Genomic DNA, 25073 nt, shown 5'->3' on the forward strand with positions numbered 1-25073 from the left:
TGCTTCTTCCAGTATGGTTTCTTAAGTTCTTGGAACATATTTAAAACAGCCAATTCAAAGTTTTGGCCTCCTTCAGGGACAGTTACTATTAATTTTTTTTAATGGGCCATACTTTGTTATTTCTTGGCACGTCTCATTTTTGTTTTTGAAAGCTAGACCTTTAACAGTATATAACATGACAGGTGTGGAAATGAGATTCCCCCCTCCCCTGGATTTGCTGTTGCTGCTTGTTGTTTGTTGTTTGCATAGTGATTTTTCTGGACCAATCCTGTAAACATCCTCCATTCTCTGATGTATGTGGCCATGGAAATCTCTGCTCAGTGCCAGCTGTTGACCAGTTACAGATTTCCTTGAACTCCGTGCCTGGAACTGTGTGCCAGGAATGAGTGTGCCTCCCAGTCTTTACTCAGGGGCTCTGTGTGCACACTGGGCACATCCAGTCCAGTGCTCACCAGAGCCTCCCCAGCCTTTACCTGCTGCTTGTGCAAAGTGTCCAGGAGGTGCAAACTTGGGGCCTTCCTAGGAATTTCCTGAGTGTGTTCCTAGCCACCAGTGTGGCACTATGTATTGGTGGCCTGCTGTCAGGTTGGTGTGAAAGTAATTGCAGTTTTTGCCGTCAGAAGTAATAACAAAACTTGCAATTACTTTTGCACCCACCTAATAGATTCCCAGAGTGTGCAGGAATTTTTCAAAACCCCTGTTGACATCCCCTTCCTCAGCTTTTCCTTTAAATGTTTTCATTATTCTGTTGTTCACCCCAGCTAGTAGCCACTGTGCTTGTAATTGTTTTCTACTAACTTCTCCCAGGGTAAAAGGTTTTGCACCAGGTGAACTCCAAGTGGGGTTAAATACAGACAGCCCTCTAAATGGGGTCTTCCAGGGATCTCCAGATAGGTCAAAAAATAATTCTTTGGGCATGGAGACTTGAAAGAACTCCAGCCTTGTCATACCCTCCAGGCTGCTGGCTCTCATTGCAATTGTGGGCTGTCCATTTTCAAGGCTAGGGCAGAGCTGGGGAGGGTAGTGGGACCAGGCAAGTTAGAATGTCACCAGCATCTTGAATGTTACAAAGTGATCTTTCTTGCTGAGAGTCAGCAGTTTTTCTTGAATAGGTGCTCCTGGATGCCTTGAGCCTTTGGTATCAGTAAGAGTTCTGAAAAAAAATGATTTTGACAGTTTTTGCTGTTTTTTAAAATTGCTTTTACGGAAGAGAGAATTTTCAGAGGCCCTTTTTTGCTGACTTCAGCCCATATATGTTTGTGCTCTTCTGTATGTTTTGTGCTCACACATGTGCATATTAAACAACAAACTATTGTAAATTGGGGTGCAGGAATCTGGTGGAGCAGGTGCTGAGTGAGGGCTGCGGGTTGGATGGGACCGTACCAGCCTGGGGCTGGACAGGTGCCTGAGGCTCCTTGGGTGTTAGCGCCATGGGATTCAGGAACTCGGCCCTACAACTTTGTGTCTCCCACTGTAGGGCTACCAGGCACCCACCTGTGCCCAGATGGATGGGACAGAGACCCGGCAGCGGAGGCTGGACAGTTGTGGCAAGCCAGGGGAGCTGGGGCTTCCTCACTCCCTCAGCACAGGAGGACTCCCTGGAGCCTCAGAAGATGGAGCTCTCAGGACCCCTGAGAGCCAAAGTGTGACCCCCAAGCCACTGGAGACTGAGCCTAGCAGGGAAACCGCCTGGTCCATAGGCCTTCAGGTGACCGTGCCCTTCATGTTTGCGGGCCTGGGACTGTCCTGGGCCGGCATGCTTCTGGACTATTTCCAGGTAAGAGGGAACTAAATAGGGACAGGGAGGGGGACACTGCCAAACGTCACCTATAGAGTAGGCAGCTGCATGTCAGGTTGAGCTTAAAGGTTGTTGGGCAATCCTCTCAAAAAACCATTTTTTTTCCCTGTATATTGGGCAAGATTCTTTTAGTCTCTGGTGACAGAGACTAAATTTAACCCAAGTTAATCTTCAGTAGACAATTTATTAGCCCATATGATTGATGTAGAACAAAACGTACTTAATCATTTCCCTTCTGATGTACTTTGAAGTTTAACACAGTTGACTGACTGTGTCAGTCAACTACTGCTGCCATAACAAAGTCCCACACACTGGGGGGCTTCAACAACAGACATTTATTTTTGCACAGTTCTAGAGGCTGGAAGTCCAAGATCAAGGCGTTGGCAGCACTGGTTTCTCCTGCGGCCTCTCTCTTTGGCTTGCAGATGGCTGCCTCCTCTCCGTGTCTTCACGTGATCTTTCCCCTGTGCATGTCTCTGTCCTAATCCCTTTTCCTAAGAGGACACCCATCAGATTGGGTTAGCCCCCCCCCCATGACCTCATTTTAATTTAATTACCTCTTAAAGGCCGTGTCTCTAATTACAGTCTCATTCTGAGGTACTGGGTGCTAGGACTTCAACATATGAATTTTTGCAGGGACATAATTTAGCCTATAACCACTTTAAAAAATGCTGCAGTGAATCATCTTGACATAAATCATTTTATACATCTCTGAATAAATTGGTAGGATAACTTGTTGCGAGTAGAATTACTGGGCAAAGAGCATGTGCGTTTGTGGCTTTAATGGAGATCACCAAATCTTTTGCTTAGTGGTGCACGGTTCCAGCCCACAGACCCTGACCCAGCGACAGATGAGACACGTACATTAACACAGATATTTTGCCTGTCAGTTCAGCTAAGGGGCTCTGCTCTGAGTCTGCAGCATGGCCCCATAAGCCAGCAGAAGTTCGTATTTATTTACTACAGATTAAATGACAAAGGCTTTGAGGCATCACACCTGTGGGTAATTAATCTGATCGCCCTCCACCAGAGAGCAGTCCTACAGATGATCAAAGGTTTGTCTTAGAACCACATGCGTAAACAAGCTATTTAGATAAACTCCCCCACATTCCCTTGTTATTTGCTCTTCTGCTATCAACTCAAAGAGGATTAGGCTGCCTTCAGCCAAATCTTTTACTGAAGCTATGCAACACCCCAGCCTTCCAAGAAAGTTTGTGACTATTTCCTATAACTATCTTTATAATTTTTCCCACCACCCTGACTGAACTCCCACATCGTGGTAGAATGTCGTACTTCCTCCACACCACAGGGAAATGCTTGTTCCCAACACTCACCAACACAGGTTTTTTCAGCCTTTCTAATCTTTAGTAATCTGCTAGCTGGAAATTGCATTTCACTGTATTTAATTTCTCTCGATGCCTAACAAGTTATCCCAAAACTCATGCATTATATTAAGCATGTGTGTATCCCAATAATACACACATGCTTCATATAATAGCATGTATTATCTCGTGGTTACTGTGGGTAAAGAATCCAGATGAAGTTTAGCTGGCTTTTCTGCTTCATGGTCTCTTCTGAGACTGGGGCAACAGCCCAGCTCACTTAGAGGGTGACATTCCTGGCAGATACTGGACTGCGAGCCTCAGTTCCTCACTGCTGTTGCCCACAGGCCCCCTCAGGTCCTCTCCATGTGGACATCTCTAGCATGGTGCCCGCCTCATCAGGGTATAGTCCAAGACGGATAAAGAGTCTGCTGGCGAGACAGACATCACTGTCCTCTGTAACCTAGTCATAGAAGCGGCATGACCTTGCTTCTATTGGTGAGAATCAGGTCACCAGGTTCAGCCACATTCCAGGGGAAGCAATTGGCTAAGAGCATCAGTACCAGGAGGTGGTCGGAGGCCTTCCTCAAGGGCTGCTGCCTGCTGTGGTCATTATAGTGTGATCTGTGCTTCTTATTACAAGTGAGAGAGGTTGAGGATCTTGGTATTTCTAGTTATATTCTTTGCTCATATTTCTATTGAGTATTTTCCTGTTCTCTTATTGACACCTAGGGGCTTTGTATATATTAAGGAAATTGGTTGTTTCATTGTGATGTGAATTATAAATGTTTCCTATTTTTTCCCCACTTATCTTTTGACTTTGCTTTTGGTGGCTTTTTGTTGAGCATTCATTTTTTAAAATGCAGTCTCAGTCATCTTTCTTCTAAGGCTCTGAGCCTATGCCCTCCTTAGAAACAGAAGCTGCTTTTTATACAGGTGCCCATCTGCCCGCATGCGTGCACAGGGCAGCACATATTAGAGACTAGGTATGTGTTCCCATGAAGAAAAACTCTCTGCTACAAGTCTGCCTTCTTTCCATTGCAAATATGAGAGGTTCAAAGTGGATGTACACAGCTGTCATGCCGGTCTGCATTGGTTTGTTGGCTGGTTAGTGTTCAGTTCGGTGCAAACATTTCAAAACTGGAAGCTTTTCATTACAGTGCTTATATTCAGTTCCTCTATAAAACTCAGACGATTTGGCAACATGTGGTTTATGTGTCAGTTTTCTATTGCTGTGTTCCAAATTACCACAAATTTAGCAGCTTAAAACTGCATGCATTGATTAGCTCATAGTTCTGTAAGGCAAAGTGCAGGCATGGTGTGGCTGGGATCTCTGCTCAGGGTCTCAACAGCTGAAATCCGCATGTTGGCCAGGATGCGTTCTCTTCATGAGGCTCTGGGGGAACATGTACTTCTAAGCGTATTCTGTCTTCAGAACTCACCTCCTGGTGCTGTGTTCCTCCCTGAGGTTGAAGGACTGCAGATCCATTTCCTTGCTGGCTGTCAGCCAGGGGCTGCACTTCACTTCTCCAGGCCACTCCTGTGTCTTGCCATGTGGCCCTGCCATCTTCAAAGGCAGCAGTGGAGACACCTGCCTTGGGTGAAATCCCTCTCTGACTTCAGGAAACACCTGTTCCCTTTAAAGGGTTTACCTGATGAGGCCAAGCTCATCCAAGTTAATCTTTCTGAAATTCCACCAGGACTCCTCACTGGAATGCGTGGAGCAGGCAGGAGTGCCAGCAGTCTCCAGAAATTGATCCAGTCCTGGGCTCCGTGGGTGGGCTGGGATGAGCATTGTGTGCATGTGCTGGGAAGAACAGGGGTCTCCAGGCAGGCTGTGGCCTTACAGAGACACGGAGCAGTCTAGAAAGGCCAGGAGGGCAAGAGGGCTGACTGGAGAGGCATTCCGTGTGGGCAAAGAGAGAAGACTGGGAGTGCAGGAGGAGATGAGGGCAGCCTGTTTTGATTGCCTCCTCTTTACTCTGCTGGTGAGGATGCGGGGGTCCTGCCCTAGGGTTATGGGGATGGTGGACACTCAATACCTGGCTCTGGACAGGTGGGGACCACGGCAATTTGTCAGTCCTCATGCCAATCACCCAGGCAGGAGGACGTCGCACACCTTGTAGGGCCACTGGGAGCAGAGTGAGCCAGCAGGGGATGTAGGGGGCAAGATTTGTCATAACAAGAGAGTGGGAAACCCGCCCTCCATTCCTGACTATTTGCGTAATTCCACAGGGTGGCAGAAACTGACGCGGGCTCCTCAGGGATGTGGAGGGACAGTTCCTGCCCTGAGATAAGGAGTCTCTTGGGCTGGGAACCTCGTCCATAGGAGCAGAGTCAGGAGGGGAACGCACTACTCACAGCGTCTTTGCTTTCTCCAGGTGTCGAGGCAGCACTTCGGAGTTTTAGGCCTTACCCCACCATTGACCCCTTGATGCCTTGGTGCCAGCTTAGGCCTTGATGGTGACTGAGACTTCCAGGGAATAGAAGAGCCTCTCCAGGAAGCAGCGTAGACCCTTGGCCAGGAGAGAGAGTGCCATGTGGTGCCCTTGAAAAGTGAAAAGTGTCTGCTTTGTGTCCAGGAAGGGGTTTGGTGGCCTGGGTATGGGGAGTATGTGTCCTTGGGGCGGGGAGGGGGGGGTTGGATCCGGCTTAATCAGTGCCTATGACAGTGGTGACACCCAGTGGAGGTCCCTTTGCCACCTGTCACTTCATCAGACTTCTTTGAGGGGCCCATGTGCCTCCTGCTAACTCTGGCTGCCTGTGGCCCACCCGGGAAGTAGGGGCTCCACTGGGTGCTTCCTGCAGAGCTGGTGCTCTGTATTTCAAGAAGGAAATGAGGGCGTTGGCCACCGTTGCCGTGCCTGAACCTTCGAGAGGATCAGGAGTGACTGTCTGAGGCCTTGTGTGTGGCTGTAGTGTATGTGTAGGCATTTGTTACCCTGTTCTTATTGTGTGTGTCAGTGAGGCAGAAAATTCCCAGAGCTCTGTACCCCCAAGTGGGGCAGCTTCGAGGCCCTGGGCCAAGAGCCTGTGCACAAGTGCAGAGGGAGCGCCAGCAGGCCAGGGTGCCCATGCTGTTGCCTGATGCTTGGCCACTGTGCTGACCCTTGGAGATTTGCTGCTTCTCAGGGACTTCCTGGTTAAGATAGGAAGCAGCAGCCTTCCCCTGAGCTCCCTCACATATTACATGGCAGCACCCTCCGTGAAGCCTATAGCTCCCACCATGAATGGCCAGCCCATCTCAAGGGCCTTGGGTAATCAAGGGGCCTAGGGAGGGGTGACTCCTCTGGCACCATGGCATCTGGCAAAGGACTGAGGACAGGGGAGACCACCCCTCCTGCAGGTGGCATATGCCAGGGGGCCCAGGTTTGGCTCCATTCTATTTTTAAGGAGACCTCAGTAGCCGTACTGAGCTTGGGGGTGCCACATGTGAAGGCATAATGGGTAGTGGAAATGGAGGGTCACAGGCACAGCATCTGTGAGAACCTATGCTTCCAGGAGAGCCGAGCATGTGTCCAGCAGCTGCTTCTCTGATGGTGCACAGTACAGGGTGAAGGAGAGCATTTCCCTGGATCCACAGCCCCTAGACAACTTATGGCCATCAGCCTCTAGACTCCAGGGCTTGAGGGGAAGTTGCTAATGCCCCTCTCTTCCATGAAGGCGTTTCTGGGGGCACTAATAGGAGTGACTGCTGATTTTAACTTGGGCAGATTCTAGAACCTTTTGTTGGAGTGGCTGTTTGAGTTGGCTTGCTTTGCAGATGACAGCATAAATGGGCATAAGTAAAATTTATAGATGAGAAATATGTTGCTTCCAGAACCCAAAAGGAAAGTGGCAAAGGGACCTCCACTGGGTGTCATCACTGTCACAGGCACCCAAAGGTCCGGAACGCAAAAGGAACTAAAAGATGTTAGAGACTTGTATTAATGTTGTGGATGCTGAGAGGGTTAATAGCTCTTTTGTTGCAGTGTTGGGGATGGAACGGCTCTCAGTTTACCAAATATTTTTCAGGCGTTTAACCAAGGTGCCAGGCCTCACACCACATGTGGGGTGATGGCCCCCGCTCTCGTTGTGAGTACCTTTGTGAGTTACTTGTATGTCTTAATTAGTGAGTCAAAGGAGCCTGGAGGAAGGCATCGTCAGTGTAATATAACTGTGTTCCTGAGAAAGGCAGATGCAGGGGAGACCTTGGCCACATGACTGTGTGTGATGGCAGAGCTGTGGAGGTCCCCATGGGGAGTCTGGAAAAGATATCTAGTGTCCCTTTAGAGGTGAAGGCCAACTGTGTCTGAGAGGCTGGTGAAATAGACACTGAACAGAATGTATTAACCAAGTCTATAGCAGCAAAGTACCAGTTGATTTGGATGGAGTCAGTGGTTTCTGTAATATTTGGTGCTGGATGTGGGGTCTGAAGGGACAGGGTCATGGCATTAAGGTGGTGGTATGTCTTCTTTTGAGAAATGTCTGTTAATATCCTTTGCCCACTTTTTGATGGGGTTGTTTGTTTTTTTCTTGTATATTTGTTTGAGTTCTTTGTAGATTCTGGATATTAGCCCTTTGTCAGATGAGTAGATTGCAAAAATTTTCTCCCATTCTGTAGGTTGCCTGTTCACTCTGATGGTAGTTTCTTTTGCTGTGCAGAAGCTCTTTAGTTTAATTAGATCCCATTTGTCAATTTTTGCTTTTGCTGCCGTTGCTTTTGGTGTTTTAGACATGAAGTCCTTGCCCATGCCTATGTCCTGAATGGTATTACCTAGGTTTTCTTCTAGGGTTTTTATGGTATTAGGTCTAACATTTAAGTCTCGAATCCATCTTGAATTAATCTTCATATAAGGAGTAAGGAAAGGATCCAGTTTCAGCTTTCTACTTATGGCTAGCCAATTTTCCCAGCACCATTTATTAAATAGGGAATCCTTTCCCCATTTCTTGTTTCTCTCAGGTTTGTCAAAGATCAGATGGCTGTAGATGTGTGGTATTATTTCTGAGGACTCTGTTCTGTTCCATTGGTCTATATCTCTGTTTTGGTACCAGTACCATGCTGTTTTGGTTACTGTAGCCTTGTAGTATAGTTTGAAATCAGGTAGCGTGACGCCTCCAGCTTTGTCCGTTTGACTTAGGATTGTCTTGGCAATGCGGGCTCTTTTTTTGTTCCATATGAACTTTAAAGCAGTTTTTTCCAATTCTATGAAGAAACTCATTGGTAGCTTGATGGGGATGGCATTGAATCTATAAATAACCTTGGGCAGTATGGCCATTTTCACGATATTGATTCTTCCTATCCATGAGCATGGTATGTTCTTCCATTTGTTTGTGTCCTCTTTGATTTCACTGAGCAGTGGTTTGTAGTTCTCCTTGAAGAGGTCCTTTACATCCCTTGTAAGTTGGATTCCTAGGTATTTTATTCTCTTTGAAGCAATTGTGAATGGAATTTCATTCCTGATTTGGCTCTCTGTTTGTCTGTTACTGGTGTATAAGAATGCTTGTGATTTTTGCACATTAATTTTGTATCCTGAGACTTTGCTGAAGTTGCTTATCAGCTTGAGATTTTGGGCTGAGCTGATGGGGTTTTCTAAATATACAATCATGTCATCTGCAAACAGGGACAATTTGACTTCTTCTTTTCCTAACTGAATGACATTCATACAGCCAACAGACACATGAAAAAATGCTCATCATCACTCGCCATCAGAGAAATGCAAATCAAAACCACAGTGAGATACCATCTCACACCAGTTAGAATGGCAATCATTAAAAAGTCAGGAAACAACAGGTGTTGGAGAAGATGTGGAGAAATAGGAACACTTTTACACTGTTGGTGGGATTGTAAACTAGTTCAACCATTATGGAAAACAGTATGTCAATTCCTCAAGGATCTAGAACTAGATGTACCATATGACCCAGCCATCCCACTACTGGGTATATACCCAAAGGATTATAAATCATGCTGCTATAAAGACACATGCACACGTATGTTTATTGCGGCACTATTCACAATAGCAAAGACTTGGAATCAACCCAAATGTCCATCTGTGACAGACTGGATTAAGAAAATATGACACATATACACCACGGAATACTATGCAGCCATAAAAAAGGATGAGTTTGTGTCCTTTGTAGGGACATGGATGCAGCTGGAAACCATCATTCTTAGCAAACTATCACAAGAACAGAAAACCAAACACCGCATGTTCTCACTCATAGGTGGGAACTGAACAATGAGATCACTTGGACTCGGGAAGGGGAACATCACACATCGGGGCCTATCATGGGGAGGGGGAAGGGGGGAGGGATGGCATTGGGAGTTATACCTGATATAAATGATGAATTGATGGGTGCTGACGAATTGATGGGTGCAGCACACCAACGTGGCACAAGTATACATATGTAACAAACCTGCACGTTATGCACATGTACCCTAGAACTTAAAGTATAATAAAAAAATAAATAAAAAAGACAAATCATACTCAATATAAAAAAAAAAAAAAAAGGTGGTGGTAATCCACCAGGAGGCACCCTTTTGTTCTCTGCAGGTTTAGAAATGAGCCAAATTGCCCTGTGTAAAGGAGAAGCAGGGGGATTGACGTACCCTGTTTAAGTCTTGCATAATAAGTTTCTCTCCTTGAAGGTGCTGTTGTAATTTGCATTGGGTGGTATTAACTGTTTTAATGGGGAGCAGGGGAGGGTCTGTGGGGTCTCATCTTGCCAAGCCAATTTGTAAGTCAGACCAGGTGGCAGGAGTGCCAGGGAGCACACGCCAGACTCACACCAGCCTGTAGTCAGTTAATGGTAGTTCTCGTCGTGGGGGCAAAAACAGCCCTTTAGGGTGGGAGGAGATGACAGAGCCCAAGAGAGATAGCAACTGGCAGTTGCATCCCAGCTGACTGTTAGGGCTTGTTAGCAAGCAAAGAGCAGGCAGGGAGAGCTGGCCAGGTGTCCTCAGTCACGGTGGGCCCATCTGTTCGTGAGCCAGTTATGGTCACCTCCTCTTCACCTCATTGGTGAGGGAGGGTGGGTCTCACCCTTGGGTTAAGGGTATGGTGGACCCTTGACACCCAGCCCTGGGCAAGTGAGGGCCACAGCAGTTCGTTCGTTCATTCATTCATTCATTCATTCACTCATTTAGGCAGCATATACTATGTACCTGTGCCAGGCAGACAGTCCTGCCCTCATGCCGCTCACACAGCAGGTGCTGGGGTCAACGTTGATAGCAGTAAGGGCTGTGTGCTCCAGCAAATGGTGGGAGCGGCCCTGTGGAGGGAGGCCAAGAAGATCCCCTTTCCCCAGGGGGAGGTGTTGCAGGGGAGGCAAAAGAGACTGCTTGGAGACAGTGTGTGAGCAGGCCAGCCTGGCAGGGGGTGGACAAGTCTTTCATCTCCACCTGTGGGTGGTTTCTGCCAGTCGAGATCAGAAGCAGAAAATAAAGAAGAACCTTAAGAGTTATTTAAAATTTAATTGACCTGATCTGTGAGATCTGAACAAGATGGGGGAAGAATTCATGCCTGTAAGAATGACCATCTGGCTGAGAACCTGCCGAGGGTCAGGGTGACCCTGAGAAATGAATTGGATGCTGTGTTGGAAACTGCTCCTGGTAAATGAGCAGTTCCTGCTGCAGCGTCAGAAATGTACTCCAGAGCCCATGCCCACGCTGTGTGGACCCTCCCCTAAAAACACACGCCAGTAAGAACGAGGTGGTGGGCAGAGATCAGTGGTCCTCAGTGTTCTGATCCTGTGGTCTTTGTGGGGTCTGGGCGGCCTGTTGCAGAATCCCCTCAGGTGGTCCTGGTGCCCCTGATAGGGGAGCACCACTGATCTTGTGCCACTTGCTCATGCTGTGGGCTGTGGGGTGGACTGGAGGCCCAGAGGTCACACAGAAACCGCCGGACCCAGCTTCCACCTGGTGCTCCATATAGCTGGAATCTATTTCAAGCTCTCAGATTTTTCTGCTGTGCTACTGAGCTATTTTTAAAACCACACTCTTGATTTTCTGGATTATAACTCAGTGAGCTGTGTTGACATGTTTTGTTCTCAGGTTTTCACAGGAAAGTCATTTTTCTTATATAATTACATTATTTGCTTTTTTTTTTTTTTTTTTTTTGAGACGGAGTCTCACTCTCGCCCAAGCTGGAGTGCAGTGGCCAGATCTCAGCTCACTGCAAGCTCCGCCTCCCGGGTTCACGCCATTCTCCTGCCTCAGCCTCCCGAGTAGCTGGGACTACAGGCGCCTGCCACCTCGCCCGGCTAGTTTTTTGTATTTTTTAGTAGAGACGGGGTTTCACCATGTTAGCCGGGATGGTCTCGATCTCCTGACCTTGTGATCCACCCGCCTCGGCCTCCCAAAGTGCTGGGATTACGGGCTTGAGCCACCGCGCCCGGCCCATTATTTGCTTTTGATGACAATTTTTCTTGATTTATAAAAGGAAATAATCACAATTGTCGGAATAGAAAATTATAAAATAAAGATTACTTATGAACCCACCACCCAAAGGCAACTACTGTTAGCATTTTGGTATATATCCTTCTGAATGTTTCACAGTGCATGCACGTGTGTGTGTGTGTGTGTATCTTTCTCACTCAATTTTTTTTTTTTTTTTTTTGAGACAGAGTTTCACTTTTGTTTTCCAGGCTGGAGTGTAATGGCATGATCTCAGCTCACTGCAACCTCCGCCTCCTGGGTTCAAGCAATTCTGGTGCCTCAGCCTCCCGAGTTGCTGGGATTACAGGCGTGCACCACCATGCCCAGCTAATTTTTGTATTACTAGTAGAGATGAGGTTTCTCCATGTTGGTCAAACTGGTCTCGAACTCCTGACCTCAGGTAATCTGCCCGCCTCGGCCTCCCAAAGTGCTGGGATTACAGGCGTGAGCCACTGCGCCTGGTCTCTCACTCAATTTTTAAACAGATTCGAGAAACATTTTTGTAATGTTTTGTAACTTACTTGATCAGACACCTCTTTCTGTATGAGAGTATGCAAATAGTTGTTTATTTCTGCATCTCCTGTGCTGATGAGGATGGTTCCAGGATTCACTGTGTATGATTATAAGTTGTGCGATGATGTTCGACCATGTCCAAAACTATGACGACACTGAGAGGTACTGACACCTGAAGGAAGTGATCACCTGTCTGGGGTCTTCTCAGCTGTGTGCCTTGGGAACGTGCATCCCACAACAGACCTTGAGCAGCCAGAGAAACTAGGCCAGCCTAGAGGACTCTGTCTTTAACCAGGTGATGCCTTTAAACCAGTAACCTTCTGCAACACTTCTCTCAGAGTCAGGCCATTTCTCTCTGCCTCCTGCCGGTTCAATCTCCTGTTTGAACAAACTGATCCTAACCATGGATGACGGACAGCGATGGGGTTGGCAGGCAGGAGTGGCAGCCCAGAAGCTGAGGGTCTTGGCCTGCCTTTGACACTAACTTGCTGTGTGATCTTGGGAAAACTGTTTGTTTTCTTCGTTTGCAAAACAATGCTGTAGTTCCTGTGAACATCCCAGGGCTGTTGTGAAAATGATAGAATGTGAGAGAGCTCTGAGAATTACAGACTGCTGCACAAGGGAACAAATGGGCATTCCTTCATTCATTTGCAGTGACTGAGTGTTTGCGTGTGGCCAAGTCTGCTCTGTGCCCTCGTTATGCCCTGGGTTTCTTTCAGAGCATTTGTCACAGATCATCATTTCTTTCTCTCTCCTTTTTTTTTTGACTATCTGATAACCTGTGTTTGTTCTGCTCACAGTGTACCCTGGCATTTAGGGTGGAGGCTGGCAAATACTAGTCCCTAAGTACTGATCTGTGGAGTGGAGCCATGGAGAATCCCCAAGATTGCAGCAGTGAGAAGGGCTCTGTTCTCAGGAAGGGTGCGTGCCAGGGAGGGAGAGCAGATACACCTGCATTTCATGCTTCTGTTATGCGTAAGTGGGACCTGTCTTCAGGGAGGTTCAGAGAGTACATTGGGAATTCTGGGGAAATAACTGTTAGTCTCTGGCTGAGAGGAGGTGCCTCAGCCGGCCACAAGGCCTAGCAGATGTTTGGCCTGGGTGATGTGTCGGCCCACAGCAGAGGGGAGGAGCATGGGCATGGCCCCCATGAGGGTCTTGAGAAGTTCCCTCTGCCGCTGCAGCATATGACCATGTACTAGAAAGAAGGAGGATCACGTGGATGTGTCTTTCCAGATTGCAAGGGGTCCAGATGCCCCTTTCTCAGGCTGTGTGTTGACTGCCATGGAGGATGTGCAAGCAAGCACCATCCTCATAGTGCCCCTGTGGGTTGTGCCTGTGAAGAGCACACACTGGTTTTGTGGGGAGATGGGTTAGAGGGACAAAGGGCCGTGGCGAAGGCAGCGTCTGTGGGCGGGAGTGGGGGACAACTGTGGGAGAGGTATGGGCACATGCAGAGTGAATGTGGGACTGAGGTGGTCGGGGCTCAGAGTGAGGCTTGCATTTCTGGCAGAACCTTTCCTTGAGGCAGGCCACTTGGGAGAGGCAGGCTTGGAAGTGGCAGTCCTGAGAGACTGGCAGAGTGAGACACGTGCTCATCCCTACCAGGGCTTAGGTATATGGTCTGAAAGCTCGGAGGAGAGGTCTGGGCTGTGAGAAGTTTGGGAGTTGCTACATCTGAAATAGCAAGATCACGGGAAGAGATTCCCCAAATGCAGTTAACTACGGCTGCATAACAAAGGACACCAAAGCTTAGCAGTTTGTTTAAAGCCAATTATTGTTTGATGCGGAATCCACAGGTTGGGCAGGTCCTGGTGAGAAGAACCTTCTGCTCTGCACTGTGGCTGTTGGGCCAGCCCAAGATGGCGCACTCGTGTGCAAGGCTGGGCTGTGGGCAAGACCCTGGCTTACGGCCTCTACCTGTGACCACGTGGTCTTCCTCACAGCAGAGTAACTGGGAGCATGAGCAGCCCAAGAGATAGGACATAGAAGTTGTCAGTTTCTTAAGATCCACGCCCAGAAACTGCCACAGCATCTCTTCTACTTTGTTCTCTCGGTTAAGCTGTGGGGACAGAGGGGAGAGGGGGGCAGAAACTCTAGCTCTCAGTGGGAATTGTGCTGGAGTTTAGGGCCCATTATGCATTGGTCCTACGAGGGGCTTGAAAATATCTGTGGAATGAATGAGTAAATGAAGGGTGTGCGCAAAGACTCAGTGCAAGGAATATTGGGGGCACGAGGGGAGTAGGTGCTGGAGAAATTCATCTGGAGTTCGGTTGCAGGGACAGCCTTGGGGAGGCCGGTAGGATCCACACTGGGGAGGGCAGTGGACTCCAGGCTGGGGTCTGCACTTGAGCCTGGGATAGGCTGTCCGACGGGAGAACCAGATAAGGTGCCCACTAGGGTGACAGTTTAGGGATGGGAGTGGAAGTGAGGCCTAGACCTGACCACAGCCCTGGGTTCAGCTGATGTGAGTCTGACCCCCAGCTTCTGGCTTCTGCCTGCCCCAGCCTGCCCTCAGGCCTGAACATTCTGTTCCTGGTGCCTGTGGAATGCACAGAGGACACACCCAACAACAGAACCCCAGAAGTCAGAAGTGGCTTCCCAGCCCCTTCTTCTCTGGGTGAGGTGGGGTCAGCAGGGCCAGTCTCACCTTTGTAGCTGAAGAAAGTGAGGTCACTTTGGAAGCATTTTTATGAGTCTTCCAGGCCATGGAGGGAGAACAGGGCTGCGCTTTTTTCTGTGAACACAGCTTCCTGTGGCCATGAACCCCCTGGTTGGACACAACTCGAGATGACCCAGGGCGTGGCTTTCTGCTTGGAGACCCACAGACTGTTGGCCTTGAGGAATAAAACTTGAGTTCTGTAGAGCTGGCCCGAGGAGGCAGTCCTTCTGTGCTGATATCTCCCCAGGCCCTCCTCTGCCAGGAGGGGAACAGCCCAGGACACTTGTACAGGGCCAGGTGGCAGCAGACCTCTGTGTGGGCACTCACCAAGGCCAGGCCCCACGTACGCTGCAGCTCTGTCCAGCCCAAGCCAGTATGGACCGGCCTGCTGGGCTGCTGATTACTGTCAAGGCTGGTGTGGAGGGACCATGAGCCTCCATGGCAGACCGGCAGAGGGAGGTCCCGGCGGACACACAGCCACTGTTTGAGGAGAGCCTGACCTTCAGGGAGGGACAGCAGAGTCTCCGTAATGAGGCCCTGAGTCACACTGGCCTTTGTTCCTCATTCATCTGTGCTGGCCCTTGGCCAAGGGGCTGCAGGCGCATGGCACCTGGCGACTGGGAAGCTTCTGTTTGTGTGAACTTCTTGGGAACAGCGTCCTGGTGTGGGCCAGGGGGAGAGGACTGGAGCACCCCAGGCTCCGACTTCGTGCTCCTGGGATCGTGTTGCGTTGCCTGGCCATGGTGGTCACCCAGCTGAATCTGGAGTTTTGCTTTCGGGGCAAGAAGCTGCGAGGCTTCAGCTGTGAGCTCACCCGGTCCCCACATGGGGTCTTGCCTGAGTCTTTCTTCACCATCATGTGCCAGGTCGTGGTGCCCATTCTGCTGTCCGGCTTGTGCATGATGGCGGCCGGCCTGGTGATGAACACCGTTCAAGTGCGTACTGGGTGTCTGGGCGATCAGGGGTGGGAGACACACAGACCGGGTCTCCTGGCACCACAGACAGGGCAGGCTGGATTCATAAGGGGCCTCCAGAGTGGGACAGCAGCCCTGAACCTGCTCTTGCCGCTTGAGTGTCCCGGGTGTCAGTGAGACTGTCAGGAGGGACCTCCAACACTGAGACCTCAGCATTGGAGATTCACAGAATGATGGAGGTTTGTTAGAACCTTAGCCTACGTGTGCCTCCTCAGCCCAAGGAGCTCAAACCACCTTTCTCCCAGTGCATGTGGGCTCACGAGGCAGAGTCTGCCACTCACCAGTGGAGGGGATTTTTAGTCACACTGTTCTGCCTTGATTTCCCCATCTGTAAAATGGGGATAATGAAAGCCCCCACCTCACAGAATTGTGAGGACCAGATCACTGAGTCTGTGTGCTGTGGTCCCTGTAGGGTAGGGGCATGACCACTGCAGGCGGAGCTGCGGTGTGCCCAGCCCTCAGCATCCTGGTGTGGCCCCTGGTGAAAAAGGACAAGGTTTGGAGCCCGAGGGTGCAGGTGGGAGGGCCACGGCGGTCTCCCTGCAGTGGAGGCGTGTGCTGAGGGAGATTCGCTTATCACAATCTGTTTCTCCCCTAGCTTGGTTCAGGCAGCGTGTTGGAATCATTGAGAGGTTTGTGCTGTCTGTCAGCTGAAGCATTTCGTAGAGTCAGTTTAGAAAAATTGGAAAATATACCCAAGCAATGGAGGAAGGCTGTCCCCTCATCTCTATCACTGCTGCTGTGGACCTTTCAAGACAATTTTCTATGTACATGTGAACATATACATATATGATTTATACTATGCAGTTTTGCTTTTTTTTTTTTGAGATGGAGTCTTGCCCTGTCGCCCAGGCTGGAATGTAATGACGCAATCTTGGCTCACTGCAACCTCTGCCTCCTAGGTTCAAATGATTCTCCTGCCTCAGTTCCCAAGTAGCTGGGATTACAGGCACCCACCACCATGCCCAGCTAATTTTTTTTGGATTTTTAGTAGAGATGGGGTGTCACCATGTTGGCCAGGCTGGTCTCGAACTCCTGACCTTGTGATCCACCCACCTCAGCCTCCCAAAGTGCTGGGATTACAGGCGTGAGCCACCGTGCCTGGCCCGCAGTTTTGCTTTTTAATCTATAAATGTAAATTTAATATTTCAATCCACGAGGACACCCCAAATAGTGTTTCGTGTTCCTGAGTGTACGCAGCACCTCCTTCCTAATGGCGACTCAGCATCTGTGCCCCTGCTCCAAGTTGGAGAGGGACAGCCTGTACCTACCAGGCCACCCAGACTCCTAATGTGAGCTCACGATACCTCCCAGGCAGCTTCTGCTTGCTCGTCTCAGTTGATAGGACATTCATCCCCTTTTGGGACTAGGGTGGCCTTTTGCATCCTGGCCAGCCCCCCATTAGAAAGCCTGTGTTTCTGTGGGCTTGCAACCTGAATACCCACTTCTTCCCCCAGTAGCCTCACCCTAGAGCTGTGCTTATCGCTCCTTCCCTGAGACCACCCAGTTGATGCTGGGGAGAGAGACTGTCAGGCATTCCGGAGGGCTGGGCAGGGAGTGGAGGCCACAAGCAGGTCTTTGCCTTGAATGAAGAGGGAGCAGTCATTCTTCTTAGAGGTCAGGGGATCTGCAGAGGAGCAGGACAATTTGATTTGCACTTTAAAGGTAATGTAGCAATTTCCAGGATGCCCTGAAAAGACGTGAATATTCCAAGCAGAGGGATTTATGTGCAAAGATATGGGCGAATGAGAGTGTGCATTTGTGGAAAGTGAGGGACGGGGTGGCTGCTGTCATGGGGAAAGGGACACTGGGCAGGAATGAGGAGCTCTGTCTGCTCAGAGGGTGTGCTGTGCACTGAGTGTAGCAGGTGTTTGCTTTATGTTAAAATGAGTGTCTTGCTGGTTTTATTGAAGGGTAGCATAGACACGTAGGAGAGGACACAATTCCTGTGTGCGTCTCCATGGACCACCTCAAGGTACAGGGGCCGTTGCAGCCCCACCTGGGGCATCCTCAGCAGAGCCCCAGCAGAGTCCTCTGTGCTCAGCTGTCTCAGCCCCACCTCTGACTCCAGCACTGTGGGTTTGCATTGACTGTTCTTGTCATGTGCTTGTGTGTCTTTGGGGTTCGTAGGACTTATGCGTTAGGTATACTCAGGAGAGGAGTTGGCAGTGAAGGGTTACAGGTGGCTGAGTGATGGGGTCATACTTGTGCCACAAAACTCACCCCAGGCAGTGGTGTCAAAGATGACCCCGAGGGTGAGGCTGGAGGAGCAGGGAAGAGCTGGGGGACTGTGGGCAGAGTTCAGAGCCCCTCAAGTGCAAGAATCATTATTTCTGATGATTTCAGCCTCCCCAGTGACTGATATAGGCATCTTTAAAGTGTTGCTGGAGAGGGCGGTGGCAGAATTTAAAACTTGTGATGACTTGAATGTCAGATTGGAGAAAAGAAGGCATTGAGTCCTGGCTGGCAGAGCAGGAAGGACACGGGTGGCGAGGAGAAGTTTGGAGATTTGGGATTTGAGGTGCTTGTGGGATGTTCAACCAGAGTTGGATGGGCAGATCTTATGCTCACAGAGACTTCCGAGCTGTAGACATTGGGGGGCACCCATGCAAGCCCAGGGTGTCAGTCAGTGTATTTGCTGTTGGCTGCAGGTAACAGGAGAACTAACTCAAAGGGACTTTAAAAACAAAGACACTTATTATCTCTGTAAAGAAGTCTAGAGATAGGACAGAATTAGTTAATTACTGGATTAACTGTGTCACCCAGCATTTTTTCACTTTACATTTGTATCCGTTTGCTAGGACTGCCATAAAAAAATACCACAGAGCAGGTAGCTGAAACAACAGAAACTGATTTTTTTCCACAATTCCAGAGGCCAGAAGTCTGAAATGAAAGTGGGTTGGCAGAGTTGGTTTTTGAGCTTTGCAGATGGCCCTGTGTCTTCACATAGTTCCCCTCTGTACATGTCTAGGTCCAGATTTCCTCCTCTAGTGAGGATGCCACTCATGCTGGGCTAGGACCCACCCTCATGACTGCATTTCAACTTAATTATCTCATTAAAGACAGTCTCTCCAAATACAGTCATGTTTTGGTACTAGGCATGAGGACTTCACCATATGAGTTTTGGGGGACACAGTTCAGCCAGTGTCCGTAGACTTTGGTCCCATCATGGTTGTGTGATACCCAATGTGACCAGACAGGACTTCTCAGATCTCACTTGACCAGAGTCATAGCAACCACTGGCAAGGAGGATAGGACCACCGTGCATCAGGATTCAGCTTCCACCCCGTCTCCCGCCTAGGCTGCCTGCTGAAAGCCTCGGGAGCATGGGGCAGGTGGGGTGGCTGCTGGAAGATAGTGCTGGGTGGGCAGTGGAAGGGTACTCGAGCTGCCGAAGGGAGAGGGTGTGGGGAGAAAGGAGAACTGAAGAGAAAGCAGGAAGGAAGGTCAGTATTAACATGGTCAGGTGGAGGAAGAGGGGTCGAGACTGGGTGGATAGTGAGGTGGGCACAGGACTAGGGGCTGGAGGCTCAGAGGCCAGGGGAGAGGGTGCAGAGCTGTGCCTGTCAGCAGGTGCTTTATCCGTGCAGGGGCCGGGGGACAGTGCCACCTGCAGGAAGAGCAGCAGATGGGGCTTACCCATCAGGAGGCCACCAGGCAAGGTGTCCTCCCACGCCTCTCAAAGGTGTCGTCACTTCCTTTAAGGAGACAGTGAGAGCCATAGGGCTGCAGCACTGAGGGTGATGGGTGAGGACAGGCATTTGTCAAAGTAGTAGTGCTGGGAGAGCAGGAGGAAGGCTGCTGGGTGGGGCAGGCTGAAAGGAGGGGTTTGCTGTGACTTTGGGGTTGGTGGGTGCCGGGTCTTGGGTATAGGCAGAGAGAGTGCCCATGAGCACATTGGGCTCCACAGGAGGCTAGGAAGAGTGTGGGTGGTGGTGCCCGAAGGCCAGCTGGGAAGTACGTGATGGTCTTGGCTCCCCTGCTGAGGACAGAGGCCCACCCTATGGTGGGTGGAGGGGTGTGCAGGCTGAGAGGACAACTGCACAGAGCTGTGGCCAGATGCCACCAGGAGACTGTGAGGCATGGGAGGACACCTTGCCTGGTGGCGTTGTTTTCTTCTCAAGTTTTAAGAGAGGGCAAACTCAGGACTCCACCAGAGCTGGAACTGGATTCTGAATTCCACGGCCCGGTAGATAAGGTACAGGAAGAAACTAAACAGTGCTCATCTTCCTTGGTCTGAGAGCAGAAAGGAGTCTTAAAGGGCCTCTGGCCTGATCTCTTCACCTTCACGCCTGGTCAAGCCTGTTGCTGGGCAGCTTGTGGATGATGGTCCAAGTCCCTAGAGGCTGAGTGGGTTTGCACATCTTTACACAGCTCTTGCCTTGTAGGGGAGGGACAGGGCCTAGATCCCAGGCCACCTTTCTCCTTGATGACAAAGCAGGGATTTGTTTCCAGGTCTAGAATTCCAAAACCAGGAGAAGCTTCTAGTGTTAGGCGTCAAAGATCTCTGCAGCAGCCAGACAGGCAAAATAAATCAGTAGGATCAGATGGGGCATTAAAACTGATTTAGGGGAACATCTAATTAAACAGTTAAGAATTGTTTTCACCTCTACCAATAAGTGTTTTCTCTTCCATTTTCCTTGAAGCATGAATCCCTTTCATCTGTCTTTGAAGTTATTGATTTTTCTGCATTTAATGGGATAGAGGCATATTCTATGTTTTTAAAAACCCTGAGCCCCACAGGGTGCTCAGTGGCAGCTTGCACGCAGTCCCTGGACCTGGGGGCAGAGGGAGGCAGGGCCTGCATGGCCTGTGTGAAGATCCTGGATCCCCAATAGAGGCAGGGCCCTTCCTCAGTCTGGCCGTCTTGCAGGTGTTTGTAGGCCTCCCCATTCATGAGAAATTCCCCAACTTTCTCGTCCGGAACCCATGCATGCCTCTACAGAACACAGTGCAGAGCACATGCAGCATGGCTGCCACCCGCTGGCCTCCAGCCTGGCCCAGCCTGCAGAGTGCTTACGGCCACTGATGCTGATTCAGTGAACAGCACTAAAAAGGTTTTCACAGCTTCATTTATTTCTGTTTAGTTTAAAGTCATGTAAGAAACAACTTAGTCCTATTTGATCATTTTATAGGGAGTGAAAAGTGACTTGCTGAAGGTTCTCTCAAGAAATTTCCAGAGATTTGCTGACGTGTGTGTTTGGCTTATCTCCTTACTCTTTCCCTACCAGCACTGGCCTGTGTTTGTGGAGGTGAAAGACCTTTTGACGTTGGTGCCGCCCCTGGTGGGCTTGAAGGGGAACCTGGAGATGACACTGGCATCCAGACTCTCCACAGCTGTAAGTGGACATCTGGACATTTGAGGCGGCCACAACGTGGGGCAGACCACCTGGTCTCCCCTGGCTCGTGGGCGGTGGGTTGGATTTTCCAAAACAATGGATATTTCTGGGTTTTGTTACCTCATGATGCTGTCCCTGGTCCCTCTCCCAGCCCAACACCCTGGCTTTCCACTACCAAACTGGATGACTGAGGGATGTGCACAACCCTGCGTGCCCCCGTTCCTCCTTTGACCTAAATGTCAGTGGGTGCCACGTGCCCCGAGTCTGCACACCGCTCTCCCACCCGCATCCACCTGGACCCTGAGCTCAGCCCCATCACACATTCACGCAGAAGACACGACAAGCAATGCAGACCTGATGGAGGGTTCCATGGAGGAGACAGGAAGGGTTTGTCACCCAGGTTAACCTTCCTCAGTGGCTTCTACCCCCCAGAATGGCTCCCTGAATGCTTGATCGCTGGAGGTGTCTTCTCTGGGCACTTGAACCAACACAGTTCCTAGCTTTGCCAGCTCTTCTCACACCTTCCCAGCCATCCCAGGAGACTGAAGCTTTTTCCCTTCTACCACACAGAATGGTTTCTCCCTTTCTCTGATGCCCATGTGATATCCTGTAGGTGACAAAGACTGTGGCAAGAGGAGGTTGTGGTGTGTTCAAGGAACTGAGAGGACAGCAACATAGCTAGAGAGCAGAGGGCAGATGGGGTGGGGGCAGGGGGGCTGCCGAACATGAGGCTGAAGAGATAGGTGAGGTGTGAGTGGCCCAACAGTGGCCCCGAAGATAACCAGGTCCTGGTCTTGGAACCTGTGGATGTTAACTTATAGGGAAGAGGCCTTTGCCGAAGTGACTAAGAGAAGCCCCTTGGGATGGGAGATTGTCATGGATTATCCAGATAGACCCAGTATAACCACAGGGGTCCTTATAGAGGGGAACAGAGAGATATTTCAGACAGGAAAAAAGGCCATGTGGTGGAAGCAGCATAAGAGAGGAAAGATCATGTGCTCCTGGCTTTAATGATGGAGGAAGGGCCATGAGCCAAGGGATGGAGCTCTGTGTGCTGGGAAAGAGAAGGAGACAGATTCTCCCCTAGAGCTTCCAGAGAGAGTGAGGTTTTGATTTTGGCCCCGTAAGACTCATTTCAGACTCCTGTCCTCCAGAACTGTAAGAGGATGGATTTCTTTTGTTTTAAACCACTAAGTTTGTTGTAACAGCAAGAGGAAACTAACACATGGGGCCACATCATGTGGAGCCTTGTGGGATGTGGAAATGTCAGCTGGTAACATGATACAGCCACACACATGCACACACAACTCGTGTGTATACATGCATATATGTGTGCACAATTGTTTTGGTCAGTGTTTGGGAGGGAAAAAAATATTGATAGTAATCTCTGCCATGGAGGCATTTCAGGTGTTTGTTTCGTAGTACTTAACTGCATTTTTTTTTTTTTTTTGAGACAGTTTTGCTGTGTCACTCAGGCTGGAGTCCAGTGGCATGATCTTGGCTCACTGCATCCCCTGCCTCCTGGGCTCAAGTGATTCTCATGCCTAAGCCTCCCGAGTAGCTGGATTACAGGTGTGTGCCAGCACACCCGGCCAATTTTTGTATTTTTAGCAGAGGCCTGGTTTCACCAAGTTGGTCAGGTTGGTCTTGAACTCCTGACCTCAAGTGACCTCCCAAACTGCTGGGATTATACGCATGAGCCACTGTGCCCAGCCCGTAACTACATTTTAAACACTTCTCTACAATGATCATATCTTAGTGTTTTAATTCTCTTAAAATATGTAAAACATGAGAGGAAAAAAGAACTATTAATGTAATTCTTGAACTCCTGACCTCATGATCCACCCGCCTCGGCCTCCCGAAGTGCTGGGATTACAGGCGTGAGCCACCGCACCTGGCCATATTAATGTAATTCATTACAACAGTCTCAAAGGAGAATAGACACATTATTATCACAGTAGAACCTTCAAAGGTTTTACTTCTTTTTTTTTTTTGAGATGGGGTCTTGCTCATCGCCCAGGCTGGAGTGCAGTGGCGTGATCTCGGCTCACTGCAAGCTCCGCCTCCTGGGTTCATGCCATTCTCCTGTCTCAGCCTCCCGAGTAGCTGGGACTACAGGCGCCTGCCACCACGCCTGGCTAATTTTTTGTATTTTCAGTAGAGACGGGGTTTCACTGTGTTAGCCAGGATGGTCTCGATATCCTGACCTCGGGATCCACCCGCCTCGGCCTCCCAAAGTGCTGGGATTACAGGTGTGAGCCACCACGCCCGGCCTCAAAGGTTTTACTTTGTTATTTTTTTCAAAAAAATCAGTCTTAAGGTATAAATTGATAACAATAAAAACAGAGGGTTTAAGTGTGCAGGTCAATGACTTTTGACGAATACATACACCTTTGTAGCTATGACCCTAGTTGAGACACAGAACATCTCCGTCTCCCTGGGAAGTTCTTGTCACTGTTGTAGCCCACTCCCCTACTCCATACCGGACCCTCTGATCTACCTTCAATCTCCATCTGTTAATTTTGCCTTCAACTCCCATATGTGACTTACAAAGATACTCTTAATGCAACTTGAAACAGAAGAATATTTTATGTTGTTCTGTGTATTCTGGCTAGTATAATAAACTAGGAAAAGAAAATAAGAGTCTTAAATATTGGAAAGGAAGACAAAAACATGTTGGAAGACAAAAACTTATGTTATTAGTGATACGCTTACCTTCTTGGAAAATCTAAGCAAATCACTTAGAAAACTGTAAAACAAACAGTAAAGTGGGCCAGTTTCAAAACATCTAAATGAAATAAAATATATACATTAACATACATAAACTTGTCTCTATATACTCCTGTTCACACTGGAAATAGTCGTTTATAAAGTATAATTTAAAAAGAGATTCCCTTCAAACTATTAACCAGTTTTTAAATAGTTTCAGAATGATCCTCAAAACACAATGGGCAAAACCTACACAAATAAACTATGAAGCTTTATAAAGAGAAATAAAAATTTGGAGAGAGGTGAAGTTCCTGAATGGCAAAAGTCAATGTTGTAAAGTTATCAATTCTCTTTCTTTTAGCTTATAAAATTAATACAAATTTTTCTAATAACTAGTGATGGTGAACATGAATGTGCTTATTGGCCATTTGTACGTCTTCTTTGGAAAACTGTTCAAGTCCTTTACTCAGTTTTTAATTAGTTTTCTTGGTTGTTCTGTTGTTGAGTTGTAGTTCCTCATATTTCTGAATATTAATCTCTTATCAGTATATGCTTGGCAAATATTTTCTCTAGTTCTGTAGGATACCTTTTTGCCTTATGTCCTTTAATGCACAGGAGTTTTTAATTTTCATGTAGTTCATCTATTTTTGCTTTTGTCACCTGTGCTTTTGGTGTCATATCCAAGAAATCATTGCCAAATCTAATGCCTTGAAACTTTTTGCGTATGTTTTCTTTGATTACTTTTGTAGTTTGAATTCTTGTTTAGGTCTTTGATTCATTTCGAGTTTATTTTTGTACATGGTGTAACATAAGCATCCAACTTCATTCTTTTGCATGTGGATATTTGGTTTTCCCAACTCCATTTTTTTGAAGACTGTCCTTTTCCCATTGAATGTCCATGGCACCCTTGTCATTTGACCGTATATTTGAGGGTTTATTTCCAGGATATTTTATTCCATTGATCTCTATGCCTGTCTTTATACCACACCATTCAGATTACTGTAGTTTTGTAATAAGTTTTGAAGTCATGAAGTATGAGACCTCCAACCTTGTTCTTTCTTGAGATTGTTTGGGCTATTCAGGGTCCCTTAAATTCCATAGGAATTTATGAATGTATTTTTCTATTTCATCAAAATACAGCATTTAGTTGTTGTTTGTTTGTTTGTTTTGAGACAGGGTCACCCAGTCTGGAGTGCAATGGCATGAACATGGCTTACTGTACCCTCTGCCTCCCAGGCTCAGGTGATCTTCCTACCTCAGCCTCCTGAGTAGCTGGGACCACAGGCATGAACCACTGCACCCAGCTAATTTTTGTATTTTTTGTAGAGACAGGATTTCAC

The 25073-nt window shown here is 48.6% G+C and overlaps 1 protein-coding gene across 4 annotated transcripts in view; it reads left to right on the forward strand.

Annotated features, from left to right (window-relative positions):
• The window catches only part of SLC41A3 (solute carrier family 41 member 3), a 77345-nt gene that overhangs the window by 14407 nt on the left and 37865 nt on the right, over positions 1-25073 (forward strand). For 2 of the 4 annotated variants that reach the window (XM_033210942.1, XM_033210945.1), the window contains exons 2-3: positions 1478-1777; positions 20917-21024. In XM_033210942.1, coding sequence (XP_033066833.1) covers positions 1505-1777; positions 20917-21024 — 381 coding nt within the window. In that variant the 5' untranslated portion in view covers positions 1478-1504. Of the gene's footprint in view, positions 1-1477; positions 1778-14662; positions 15647-20916; positions 21025-25073 lie in introns of those variants that run through there. The other 2 variants (XM_033210943.1, XM_033210944.1) reach the window with 2 other exon arrangements.

This window comes from Trachypithecus francoisi, unplaced genomic scaffold (genome assembly GCF_009764315.1).
Source record: "Trachypithecus francoisi isolate TF-2019V2 unplaced genomic scaffold, Tfra_2.0 Lachesis_group0, whole genome shotgun sequence".
NCBI classification, from domain to species: Eukaryota; Metazoa; Chordata; class Mammalia; order Primates; family Cercopithecidae; genus Trachypithecus; species Trachypithecus francoisi.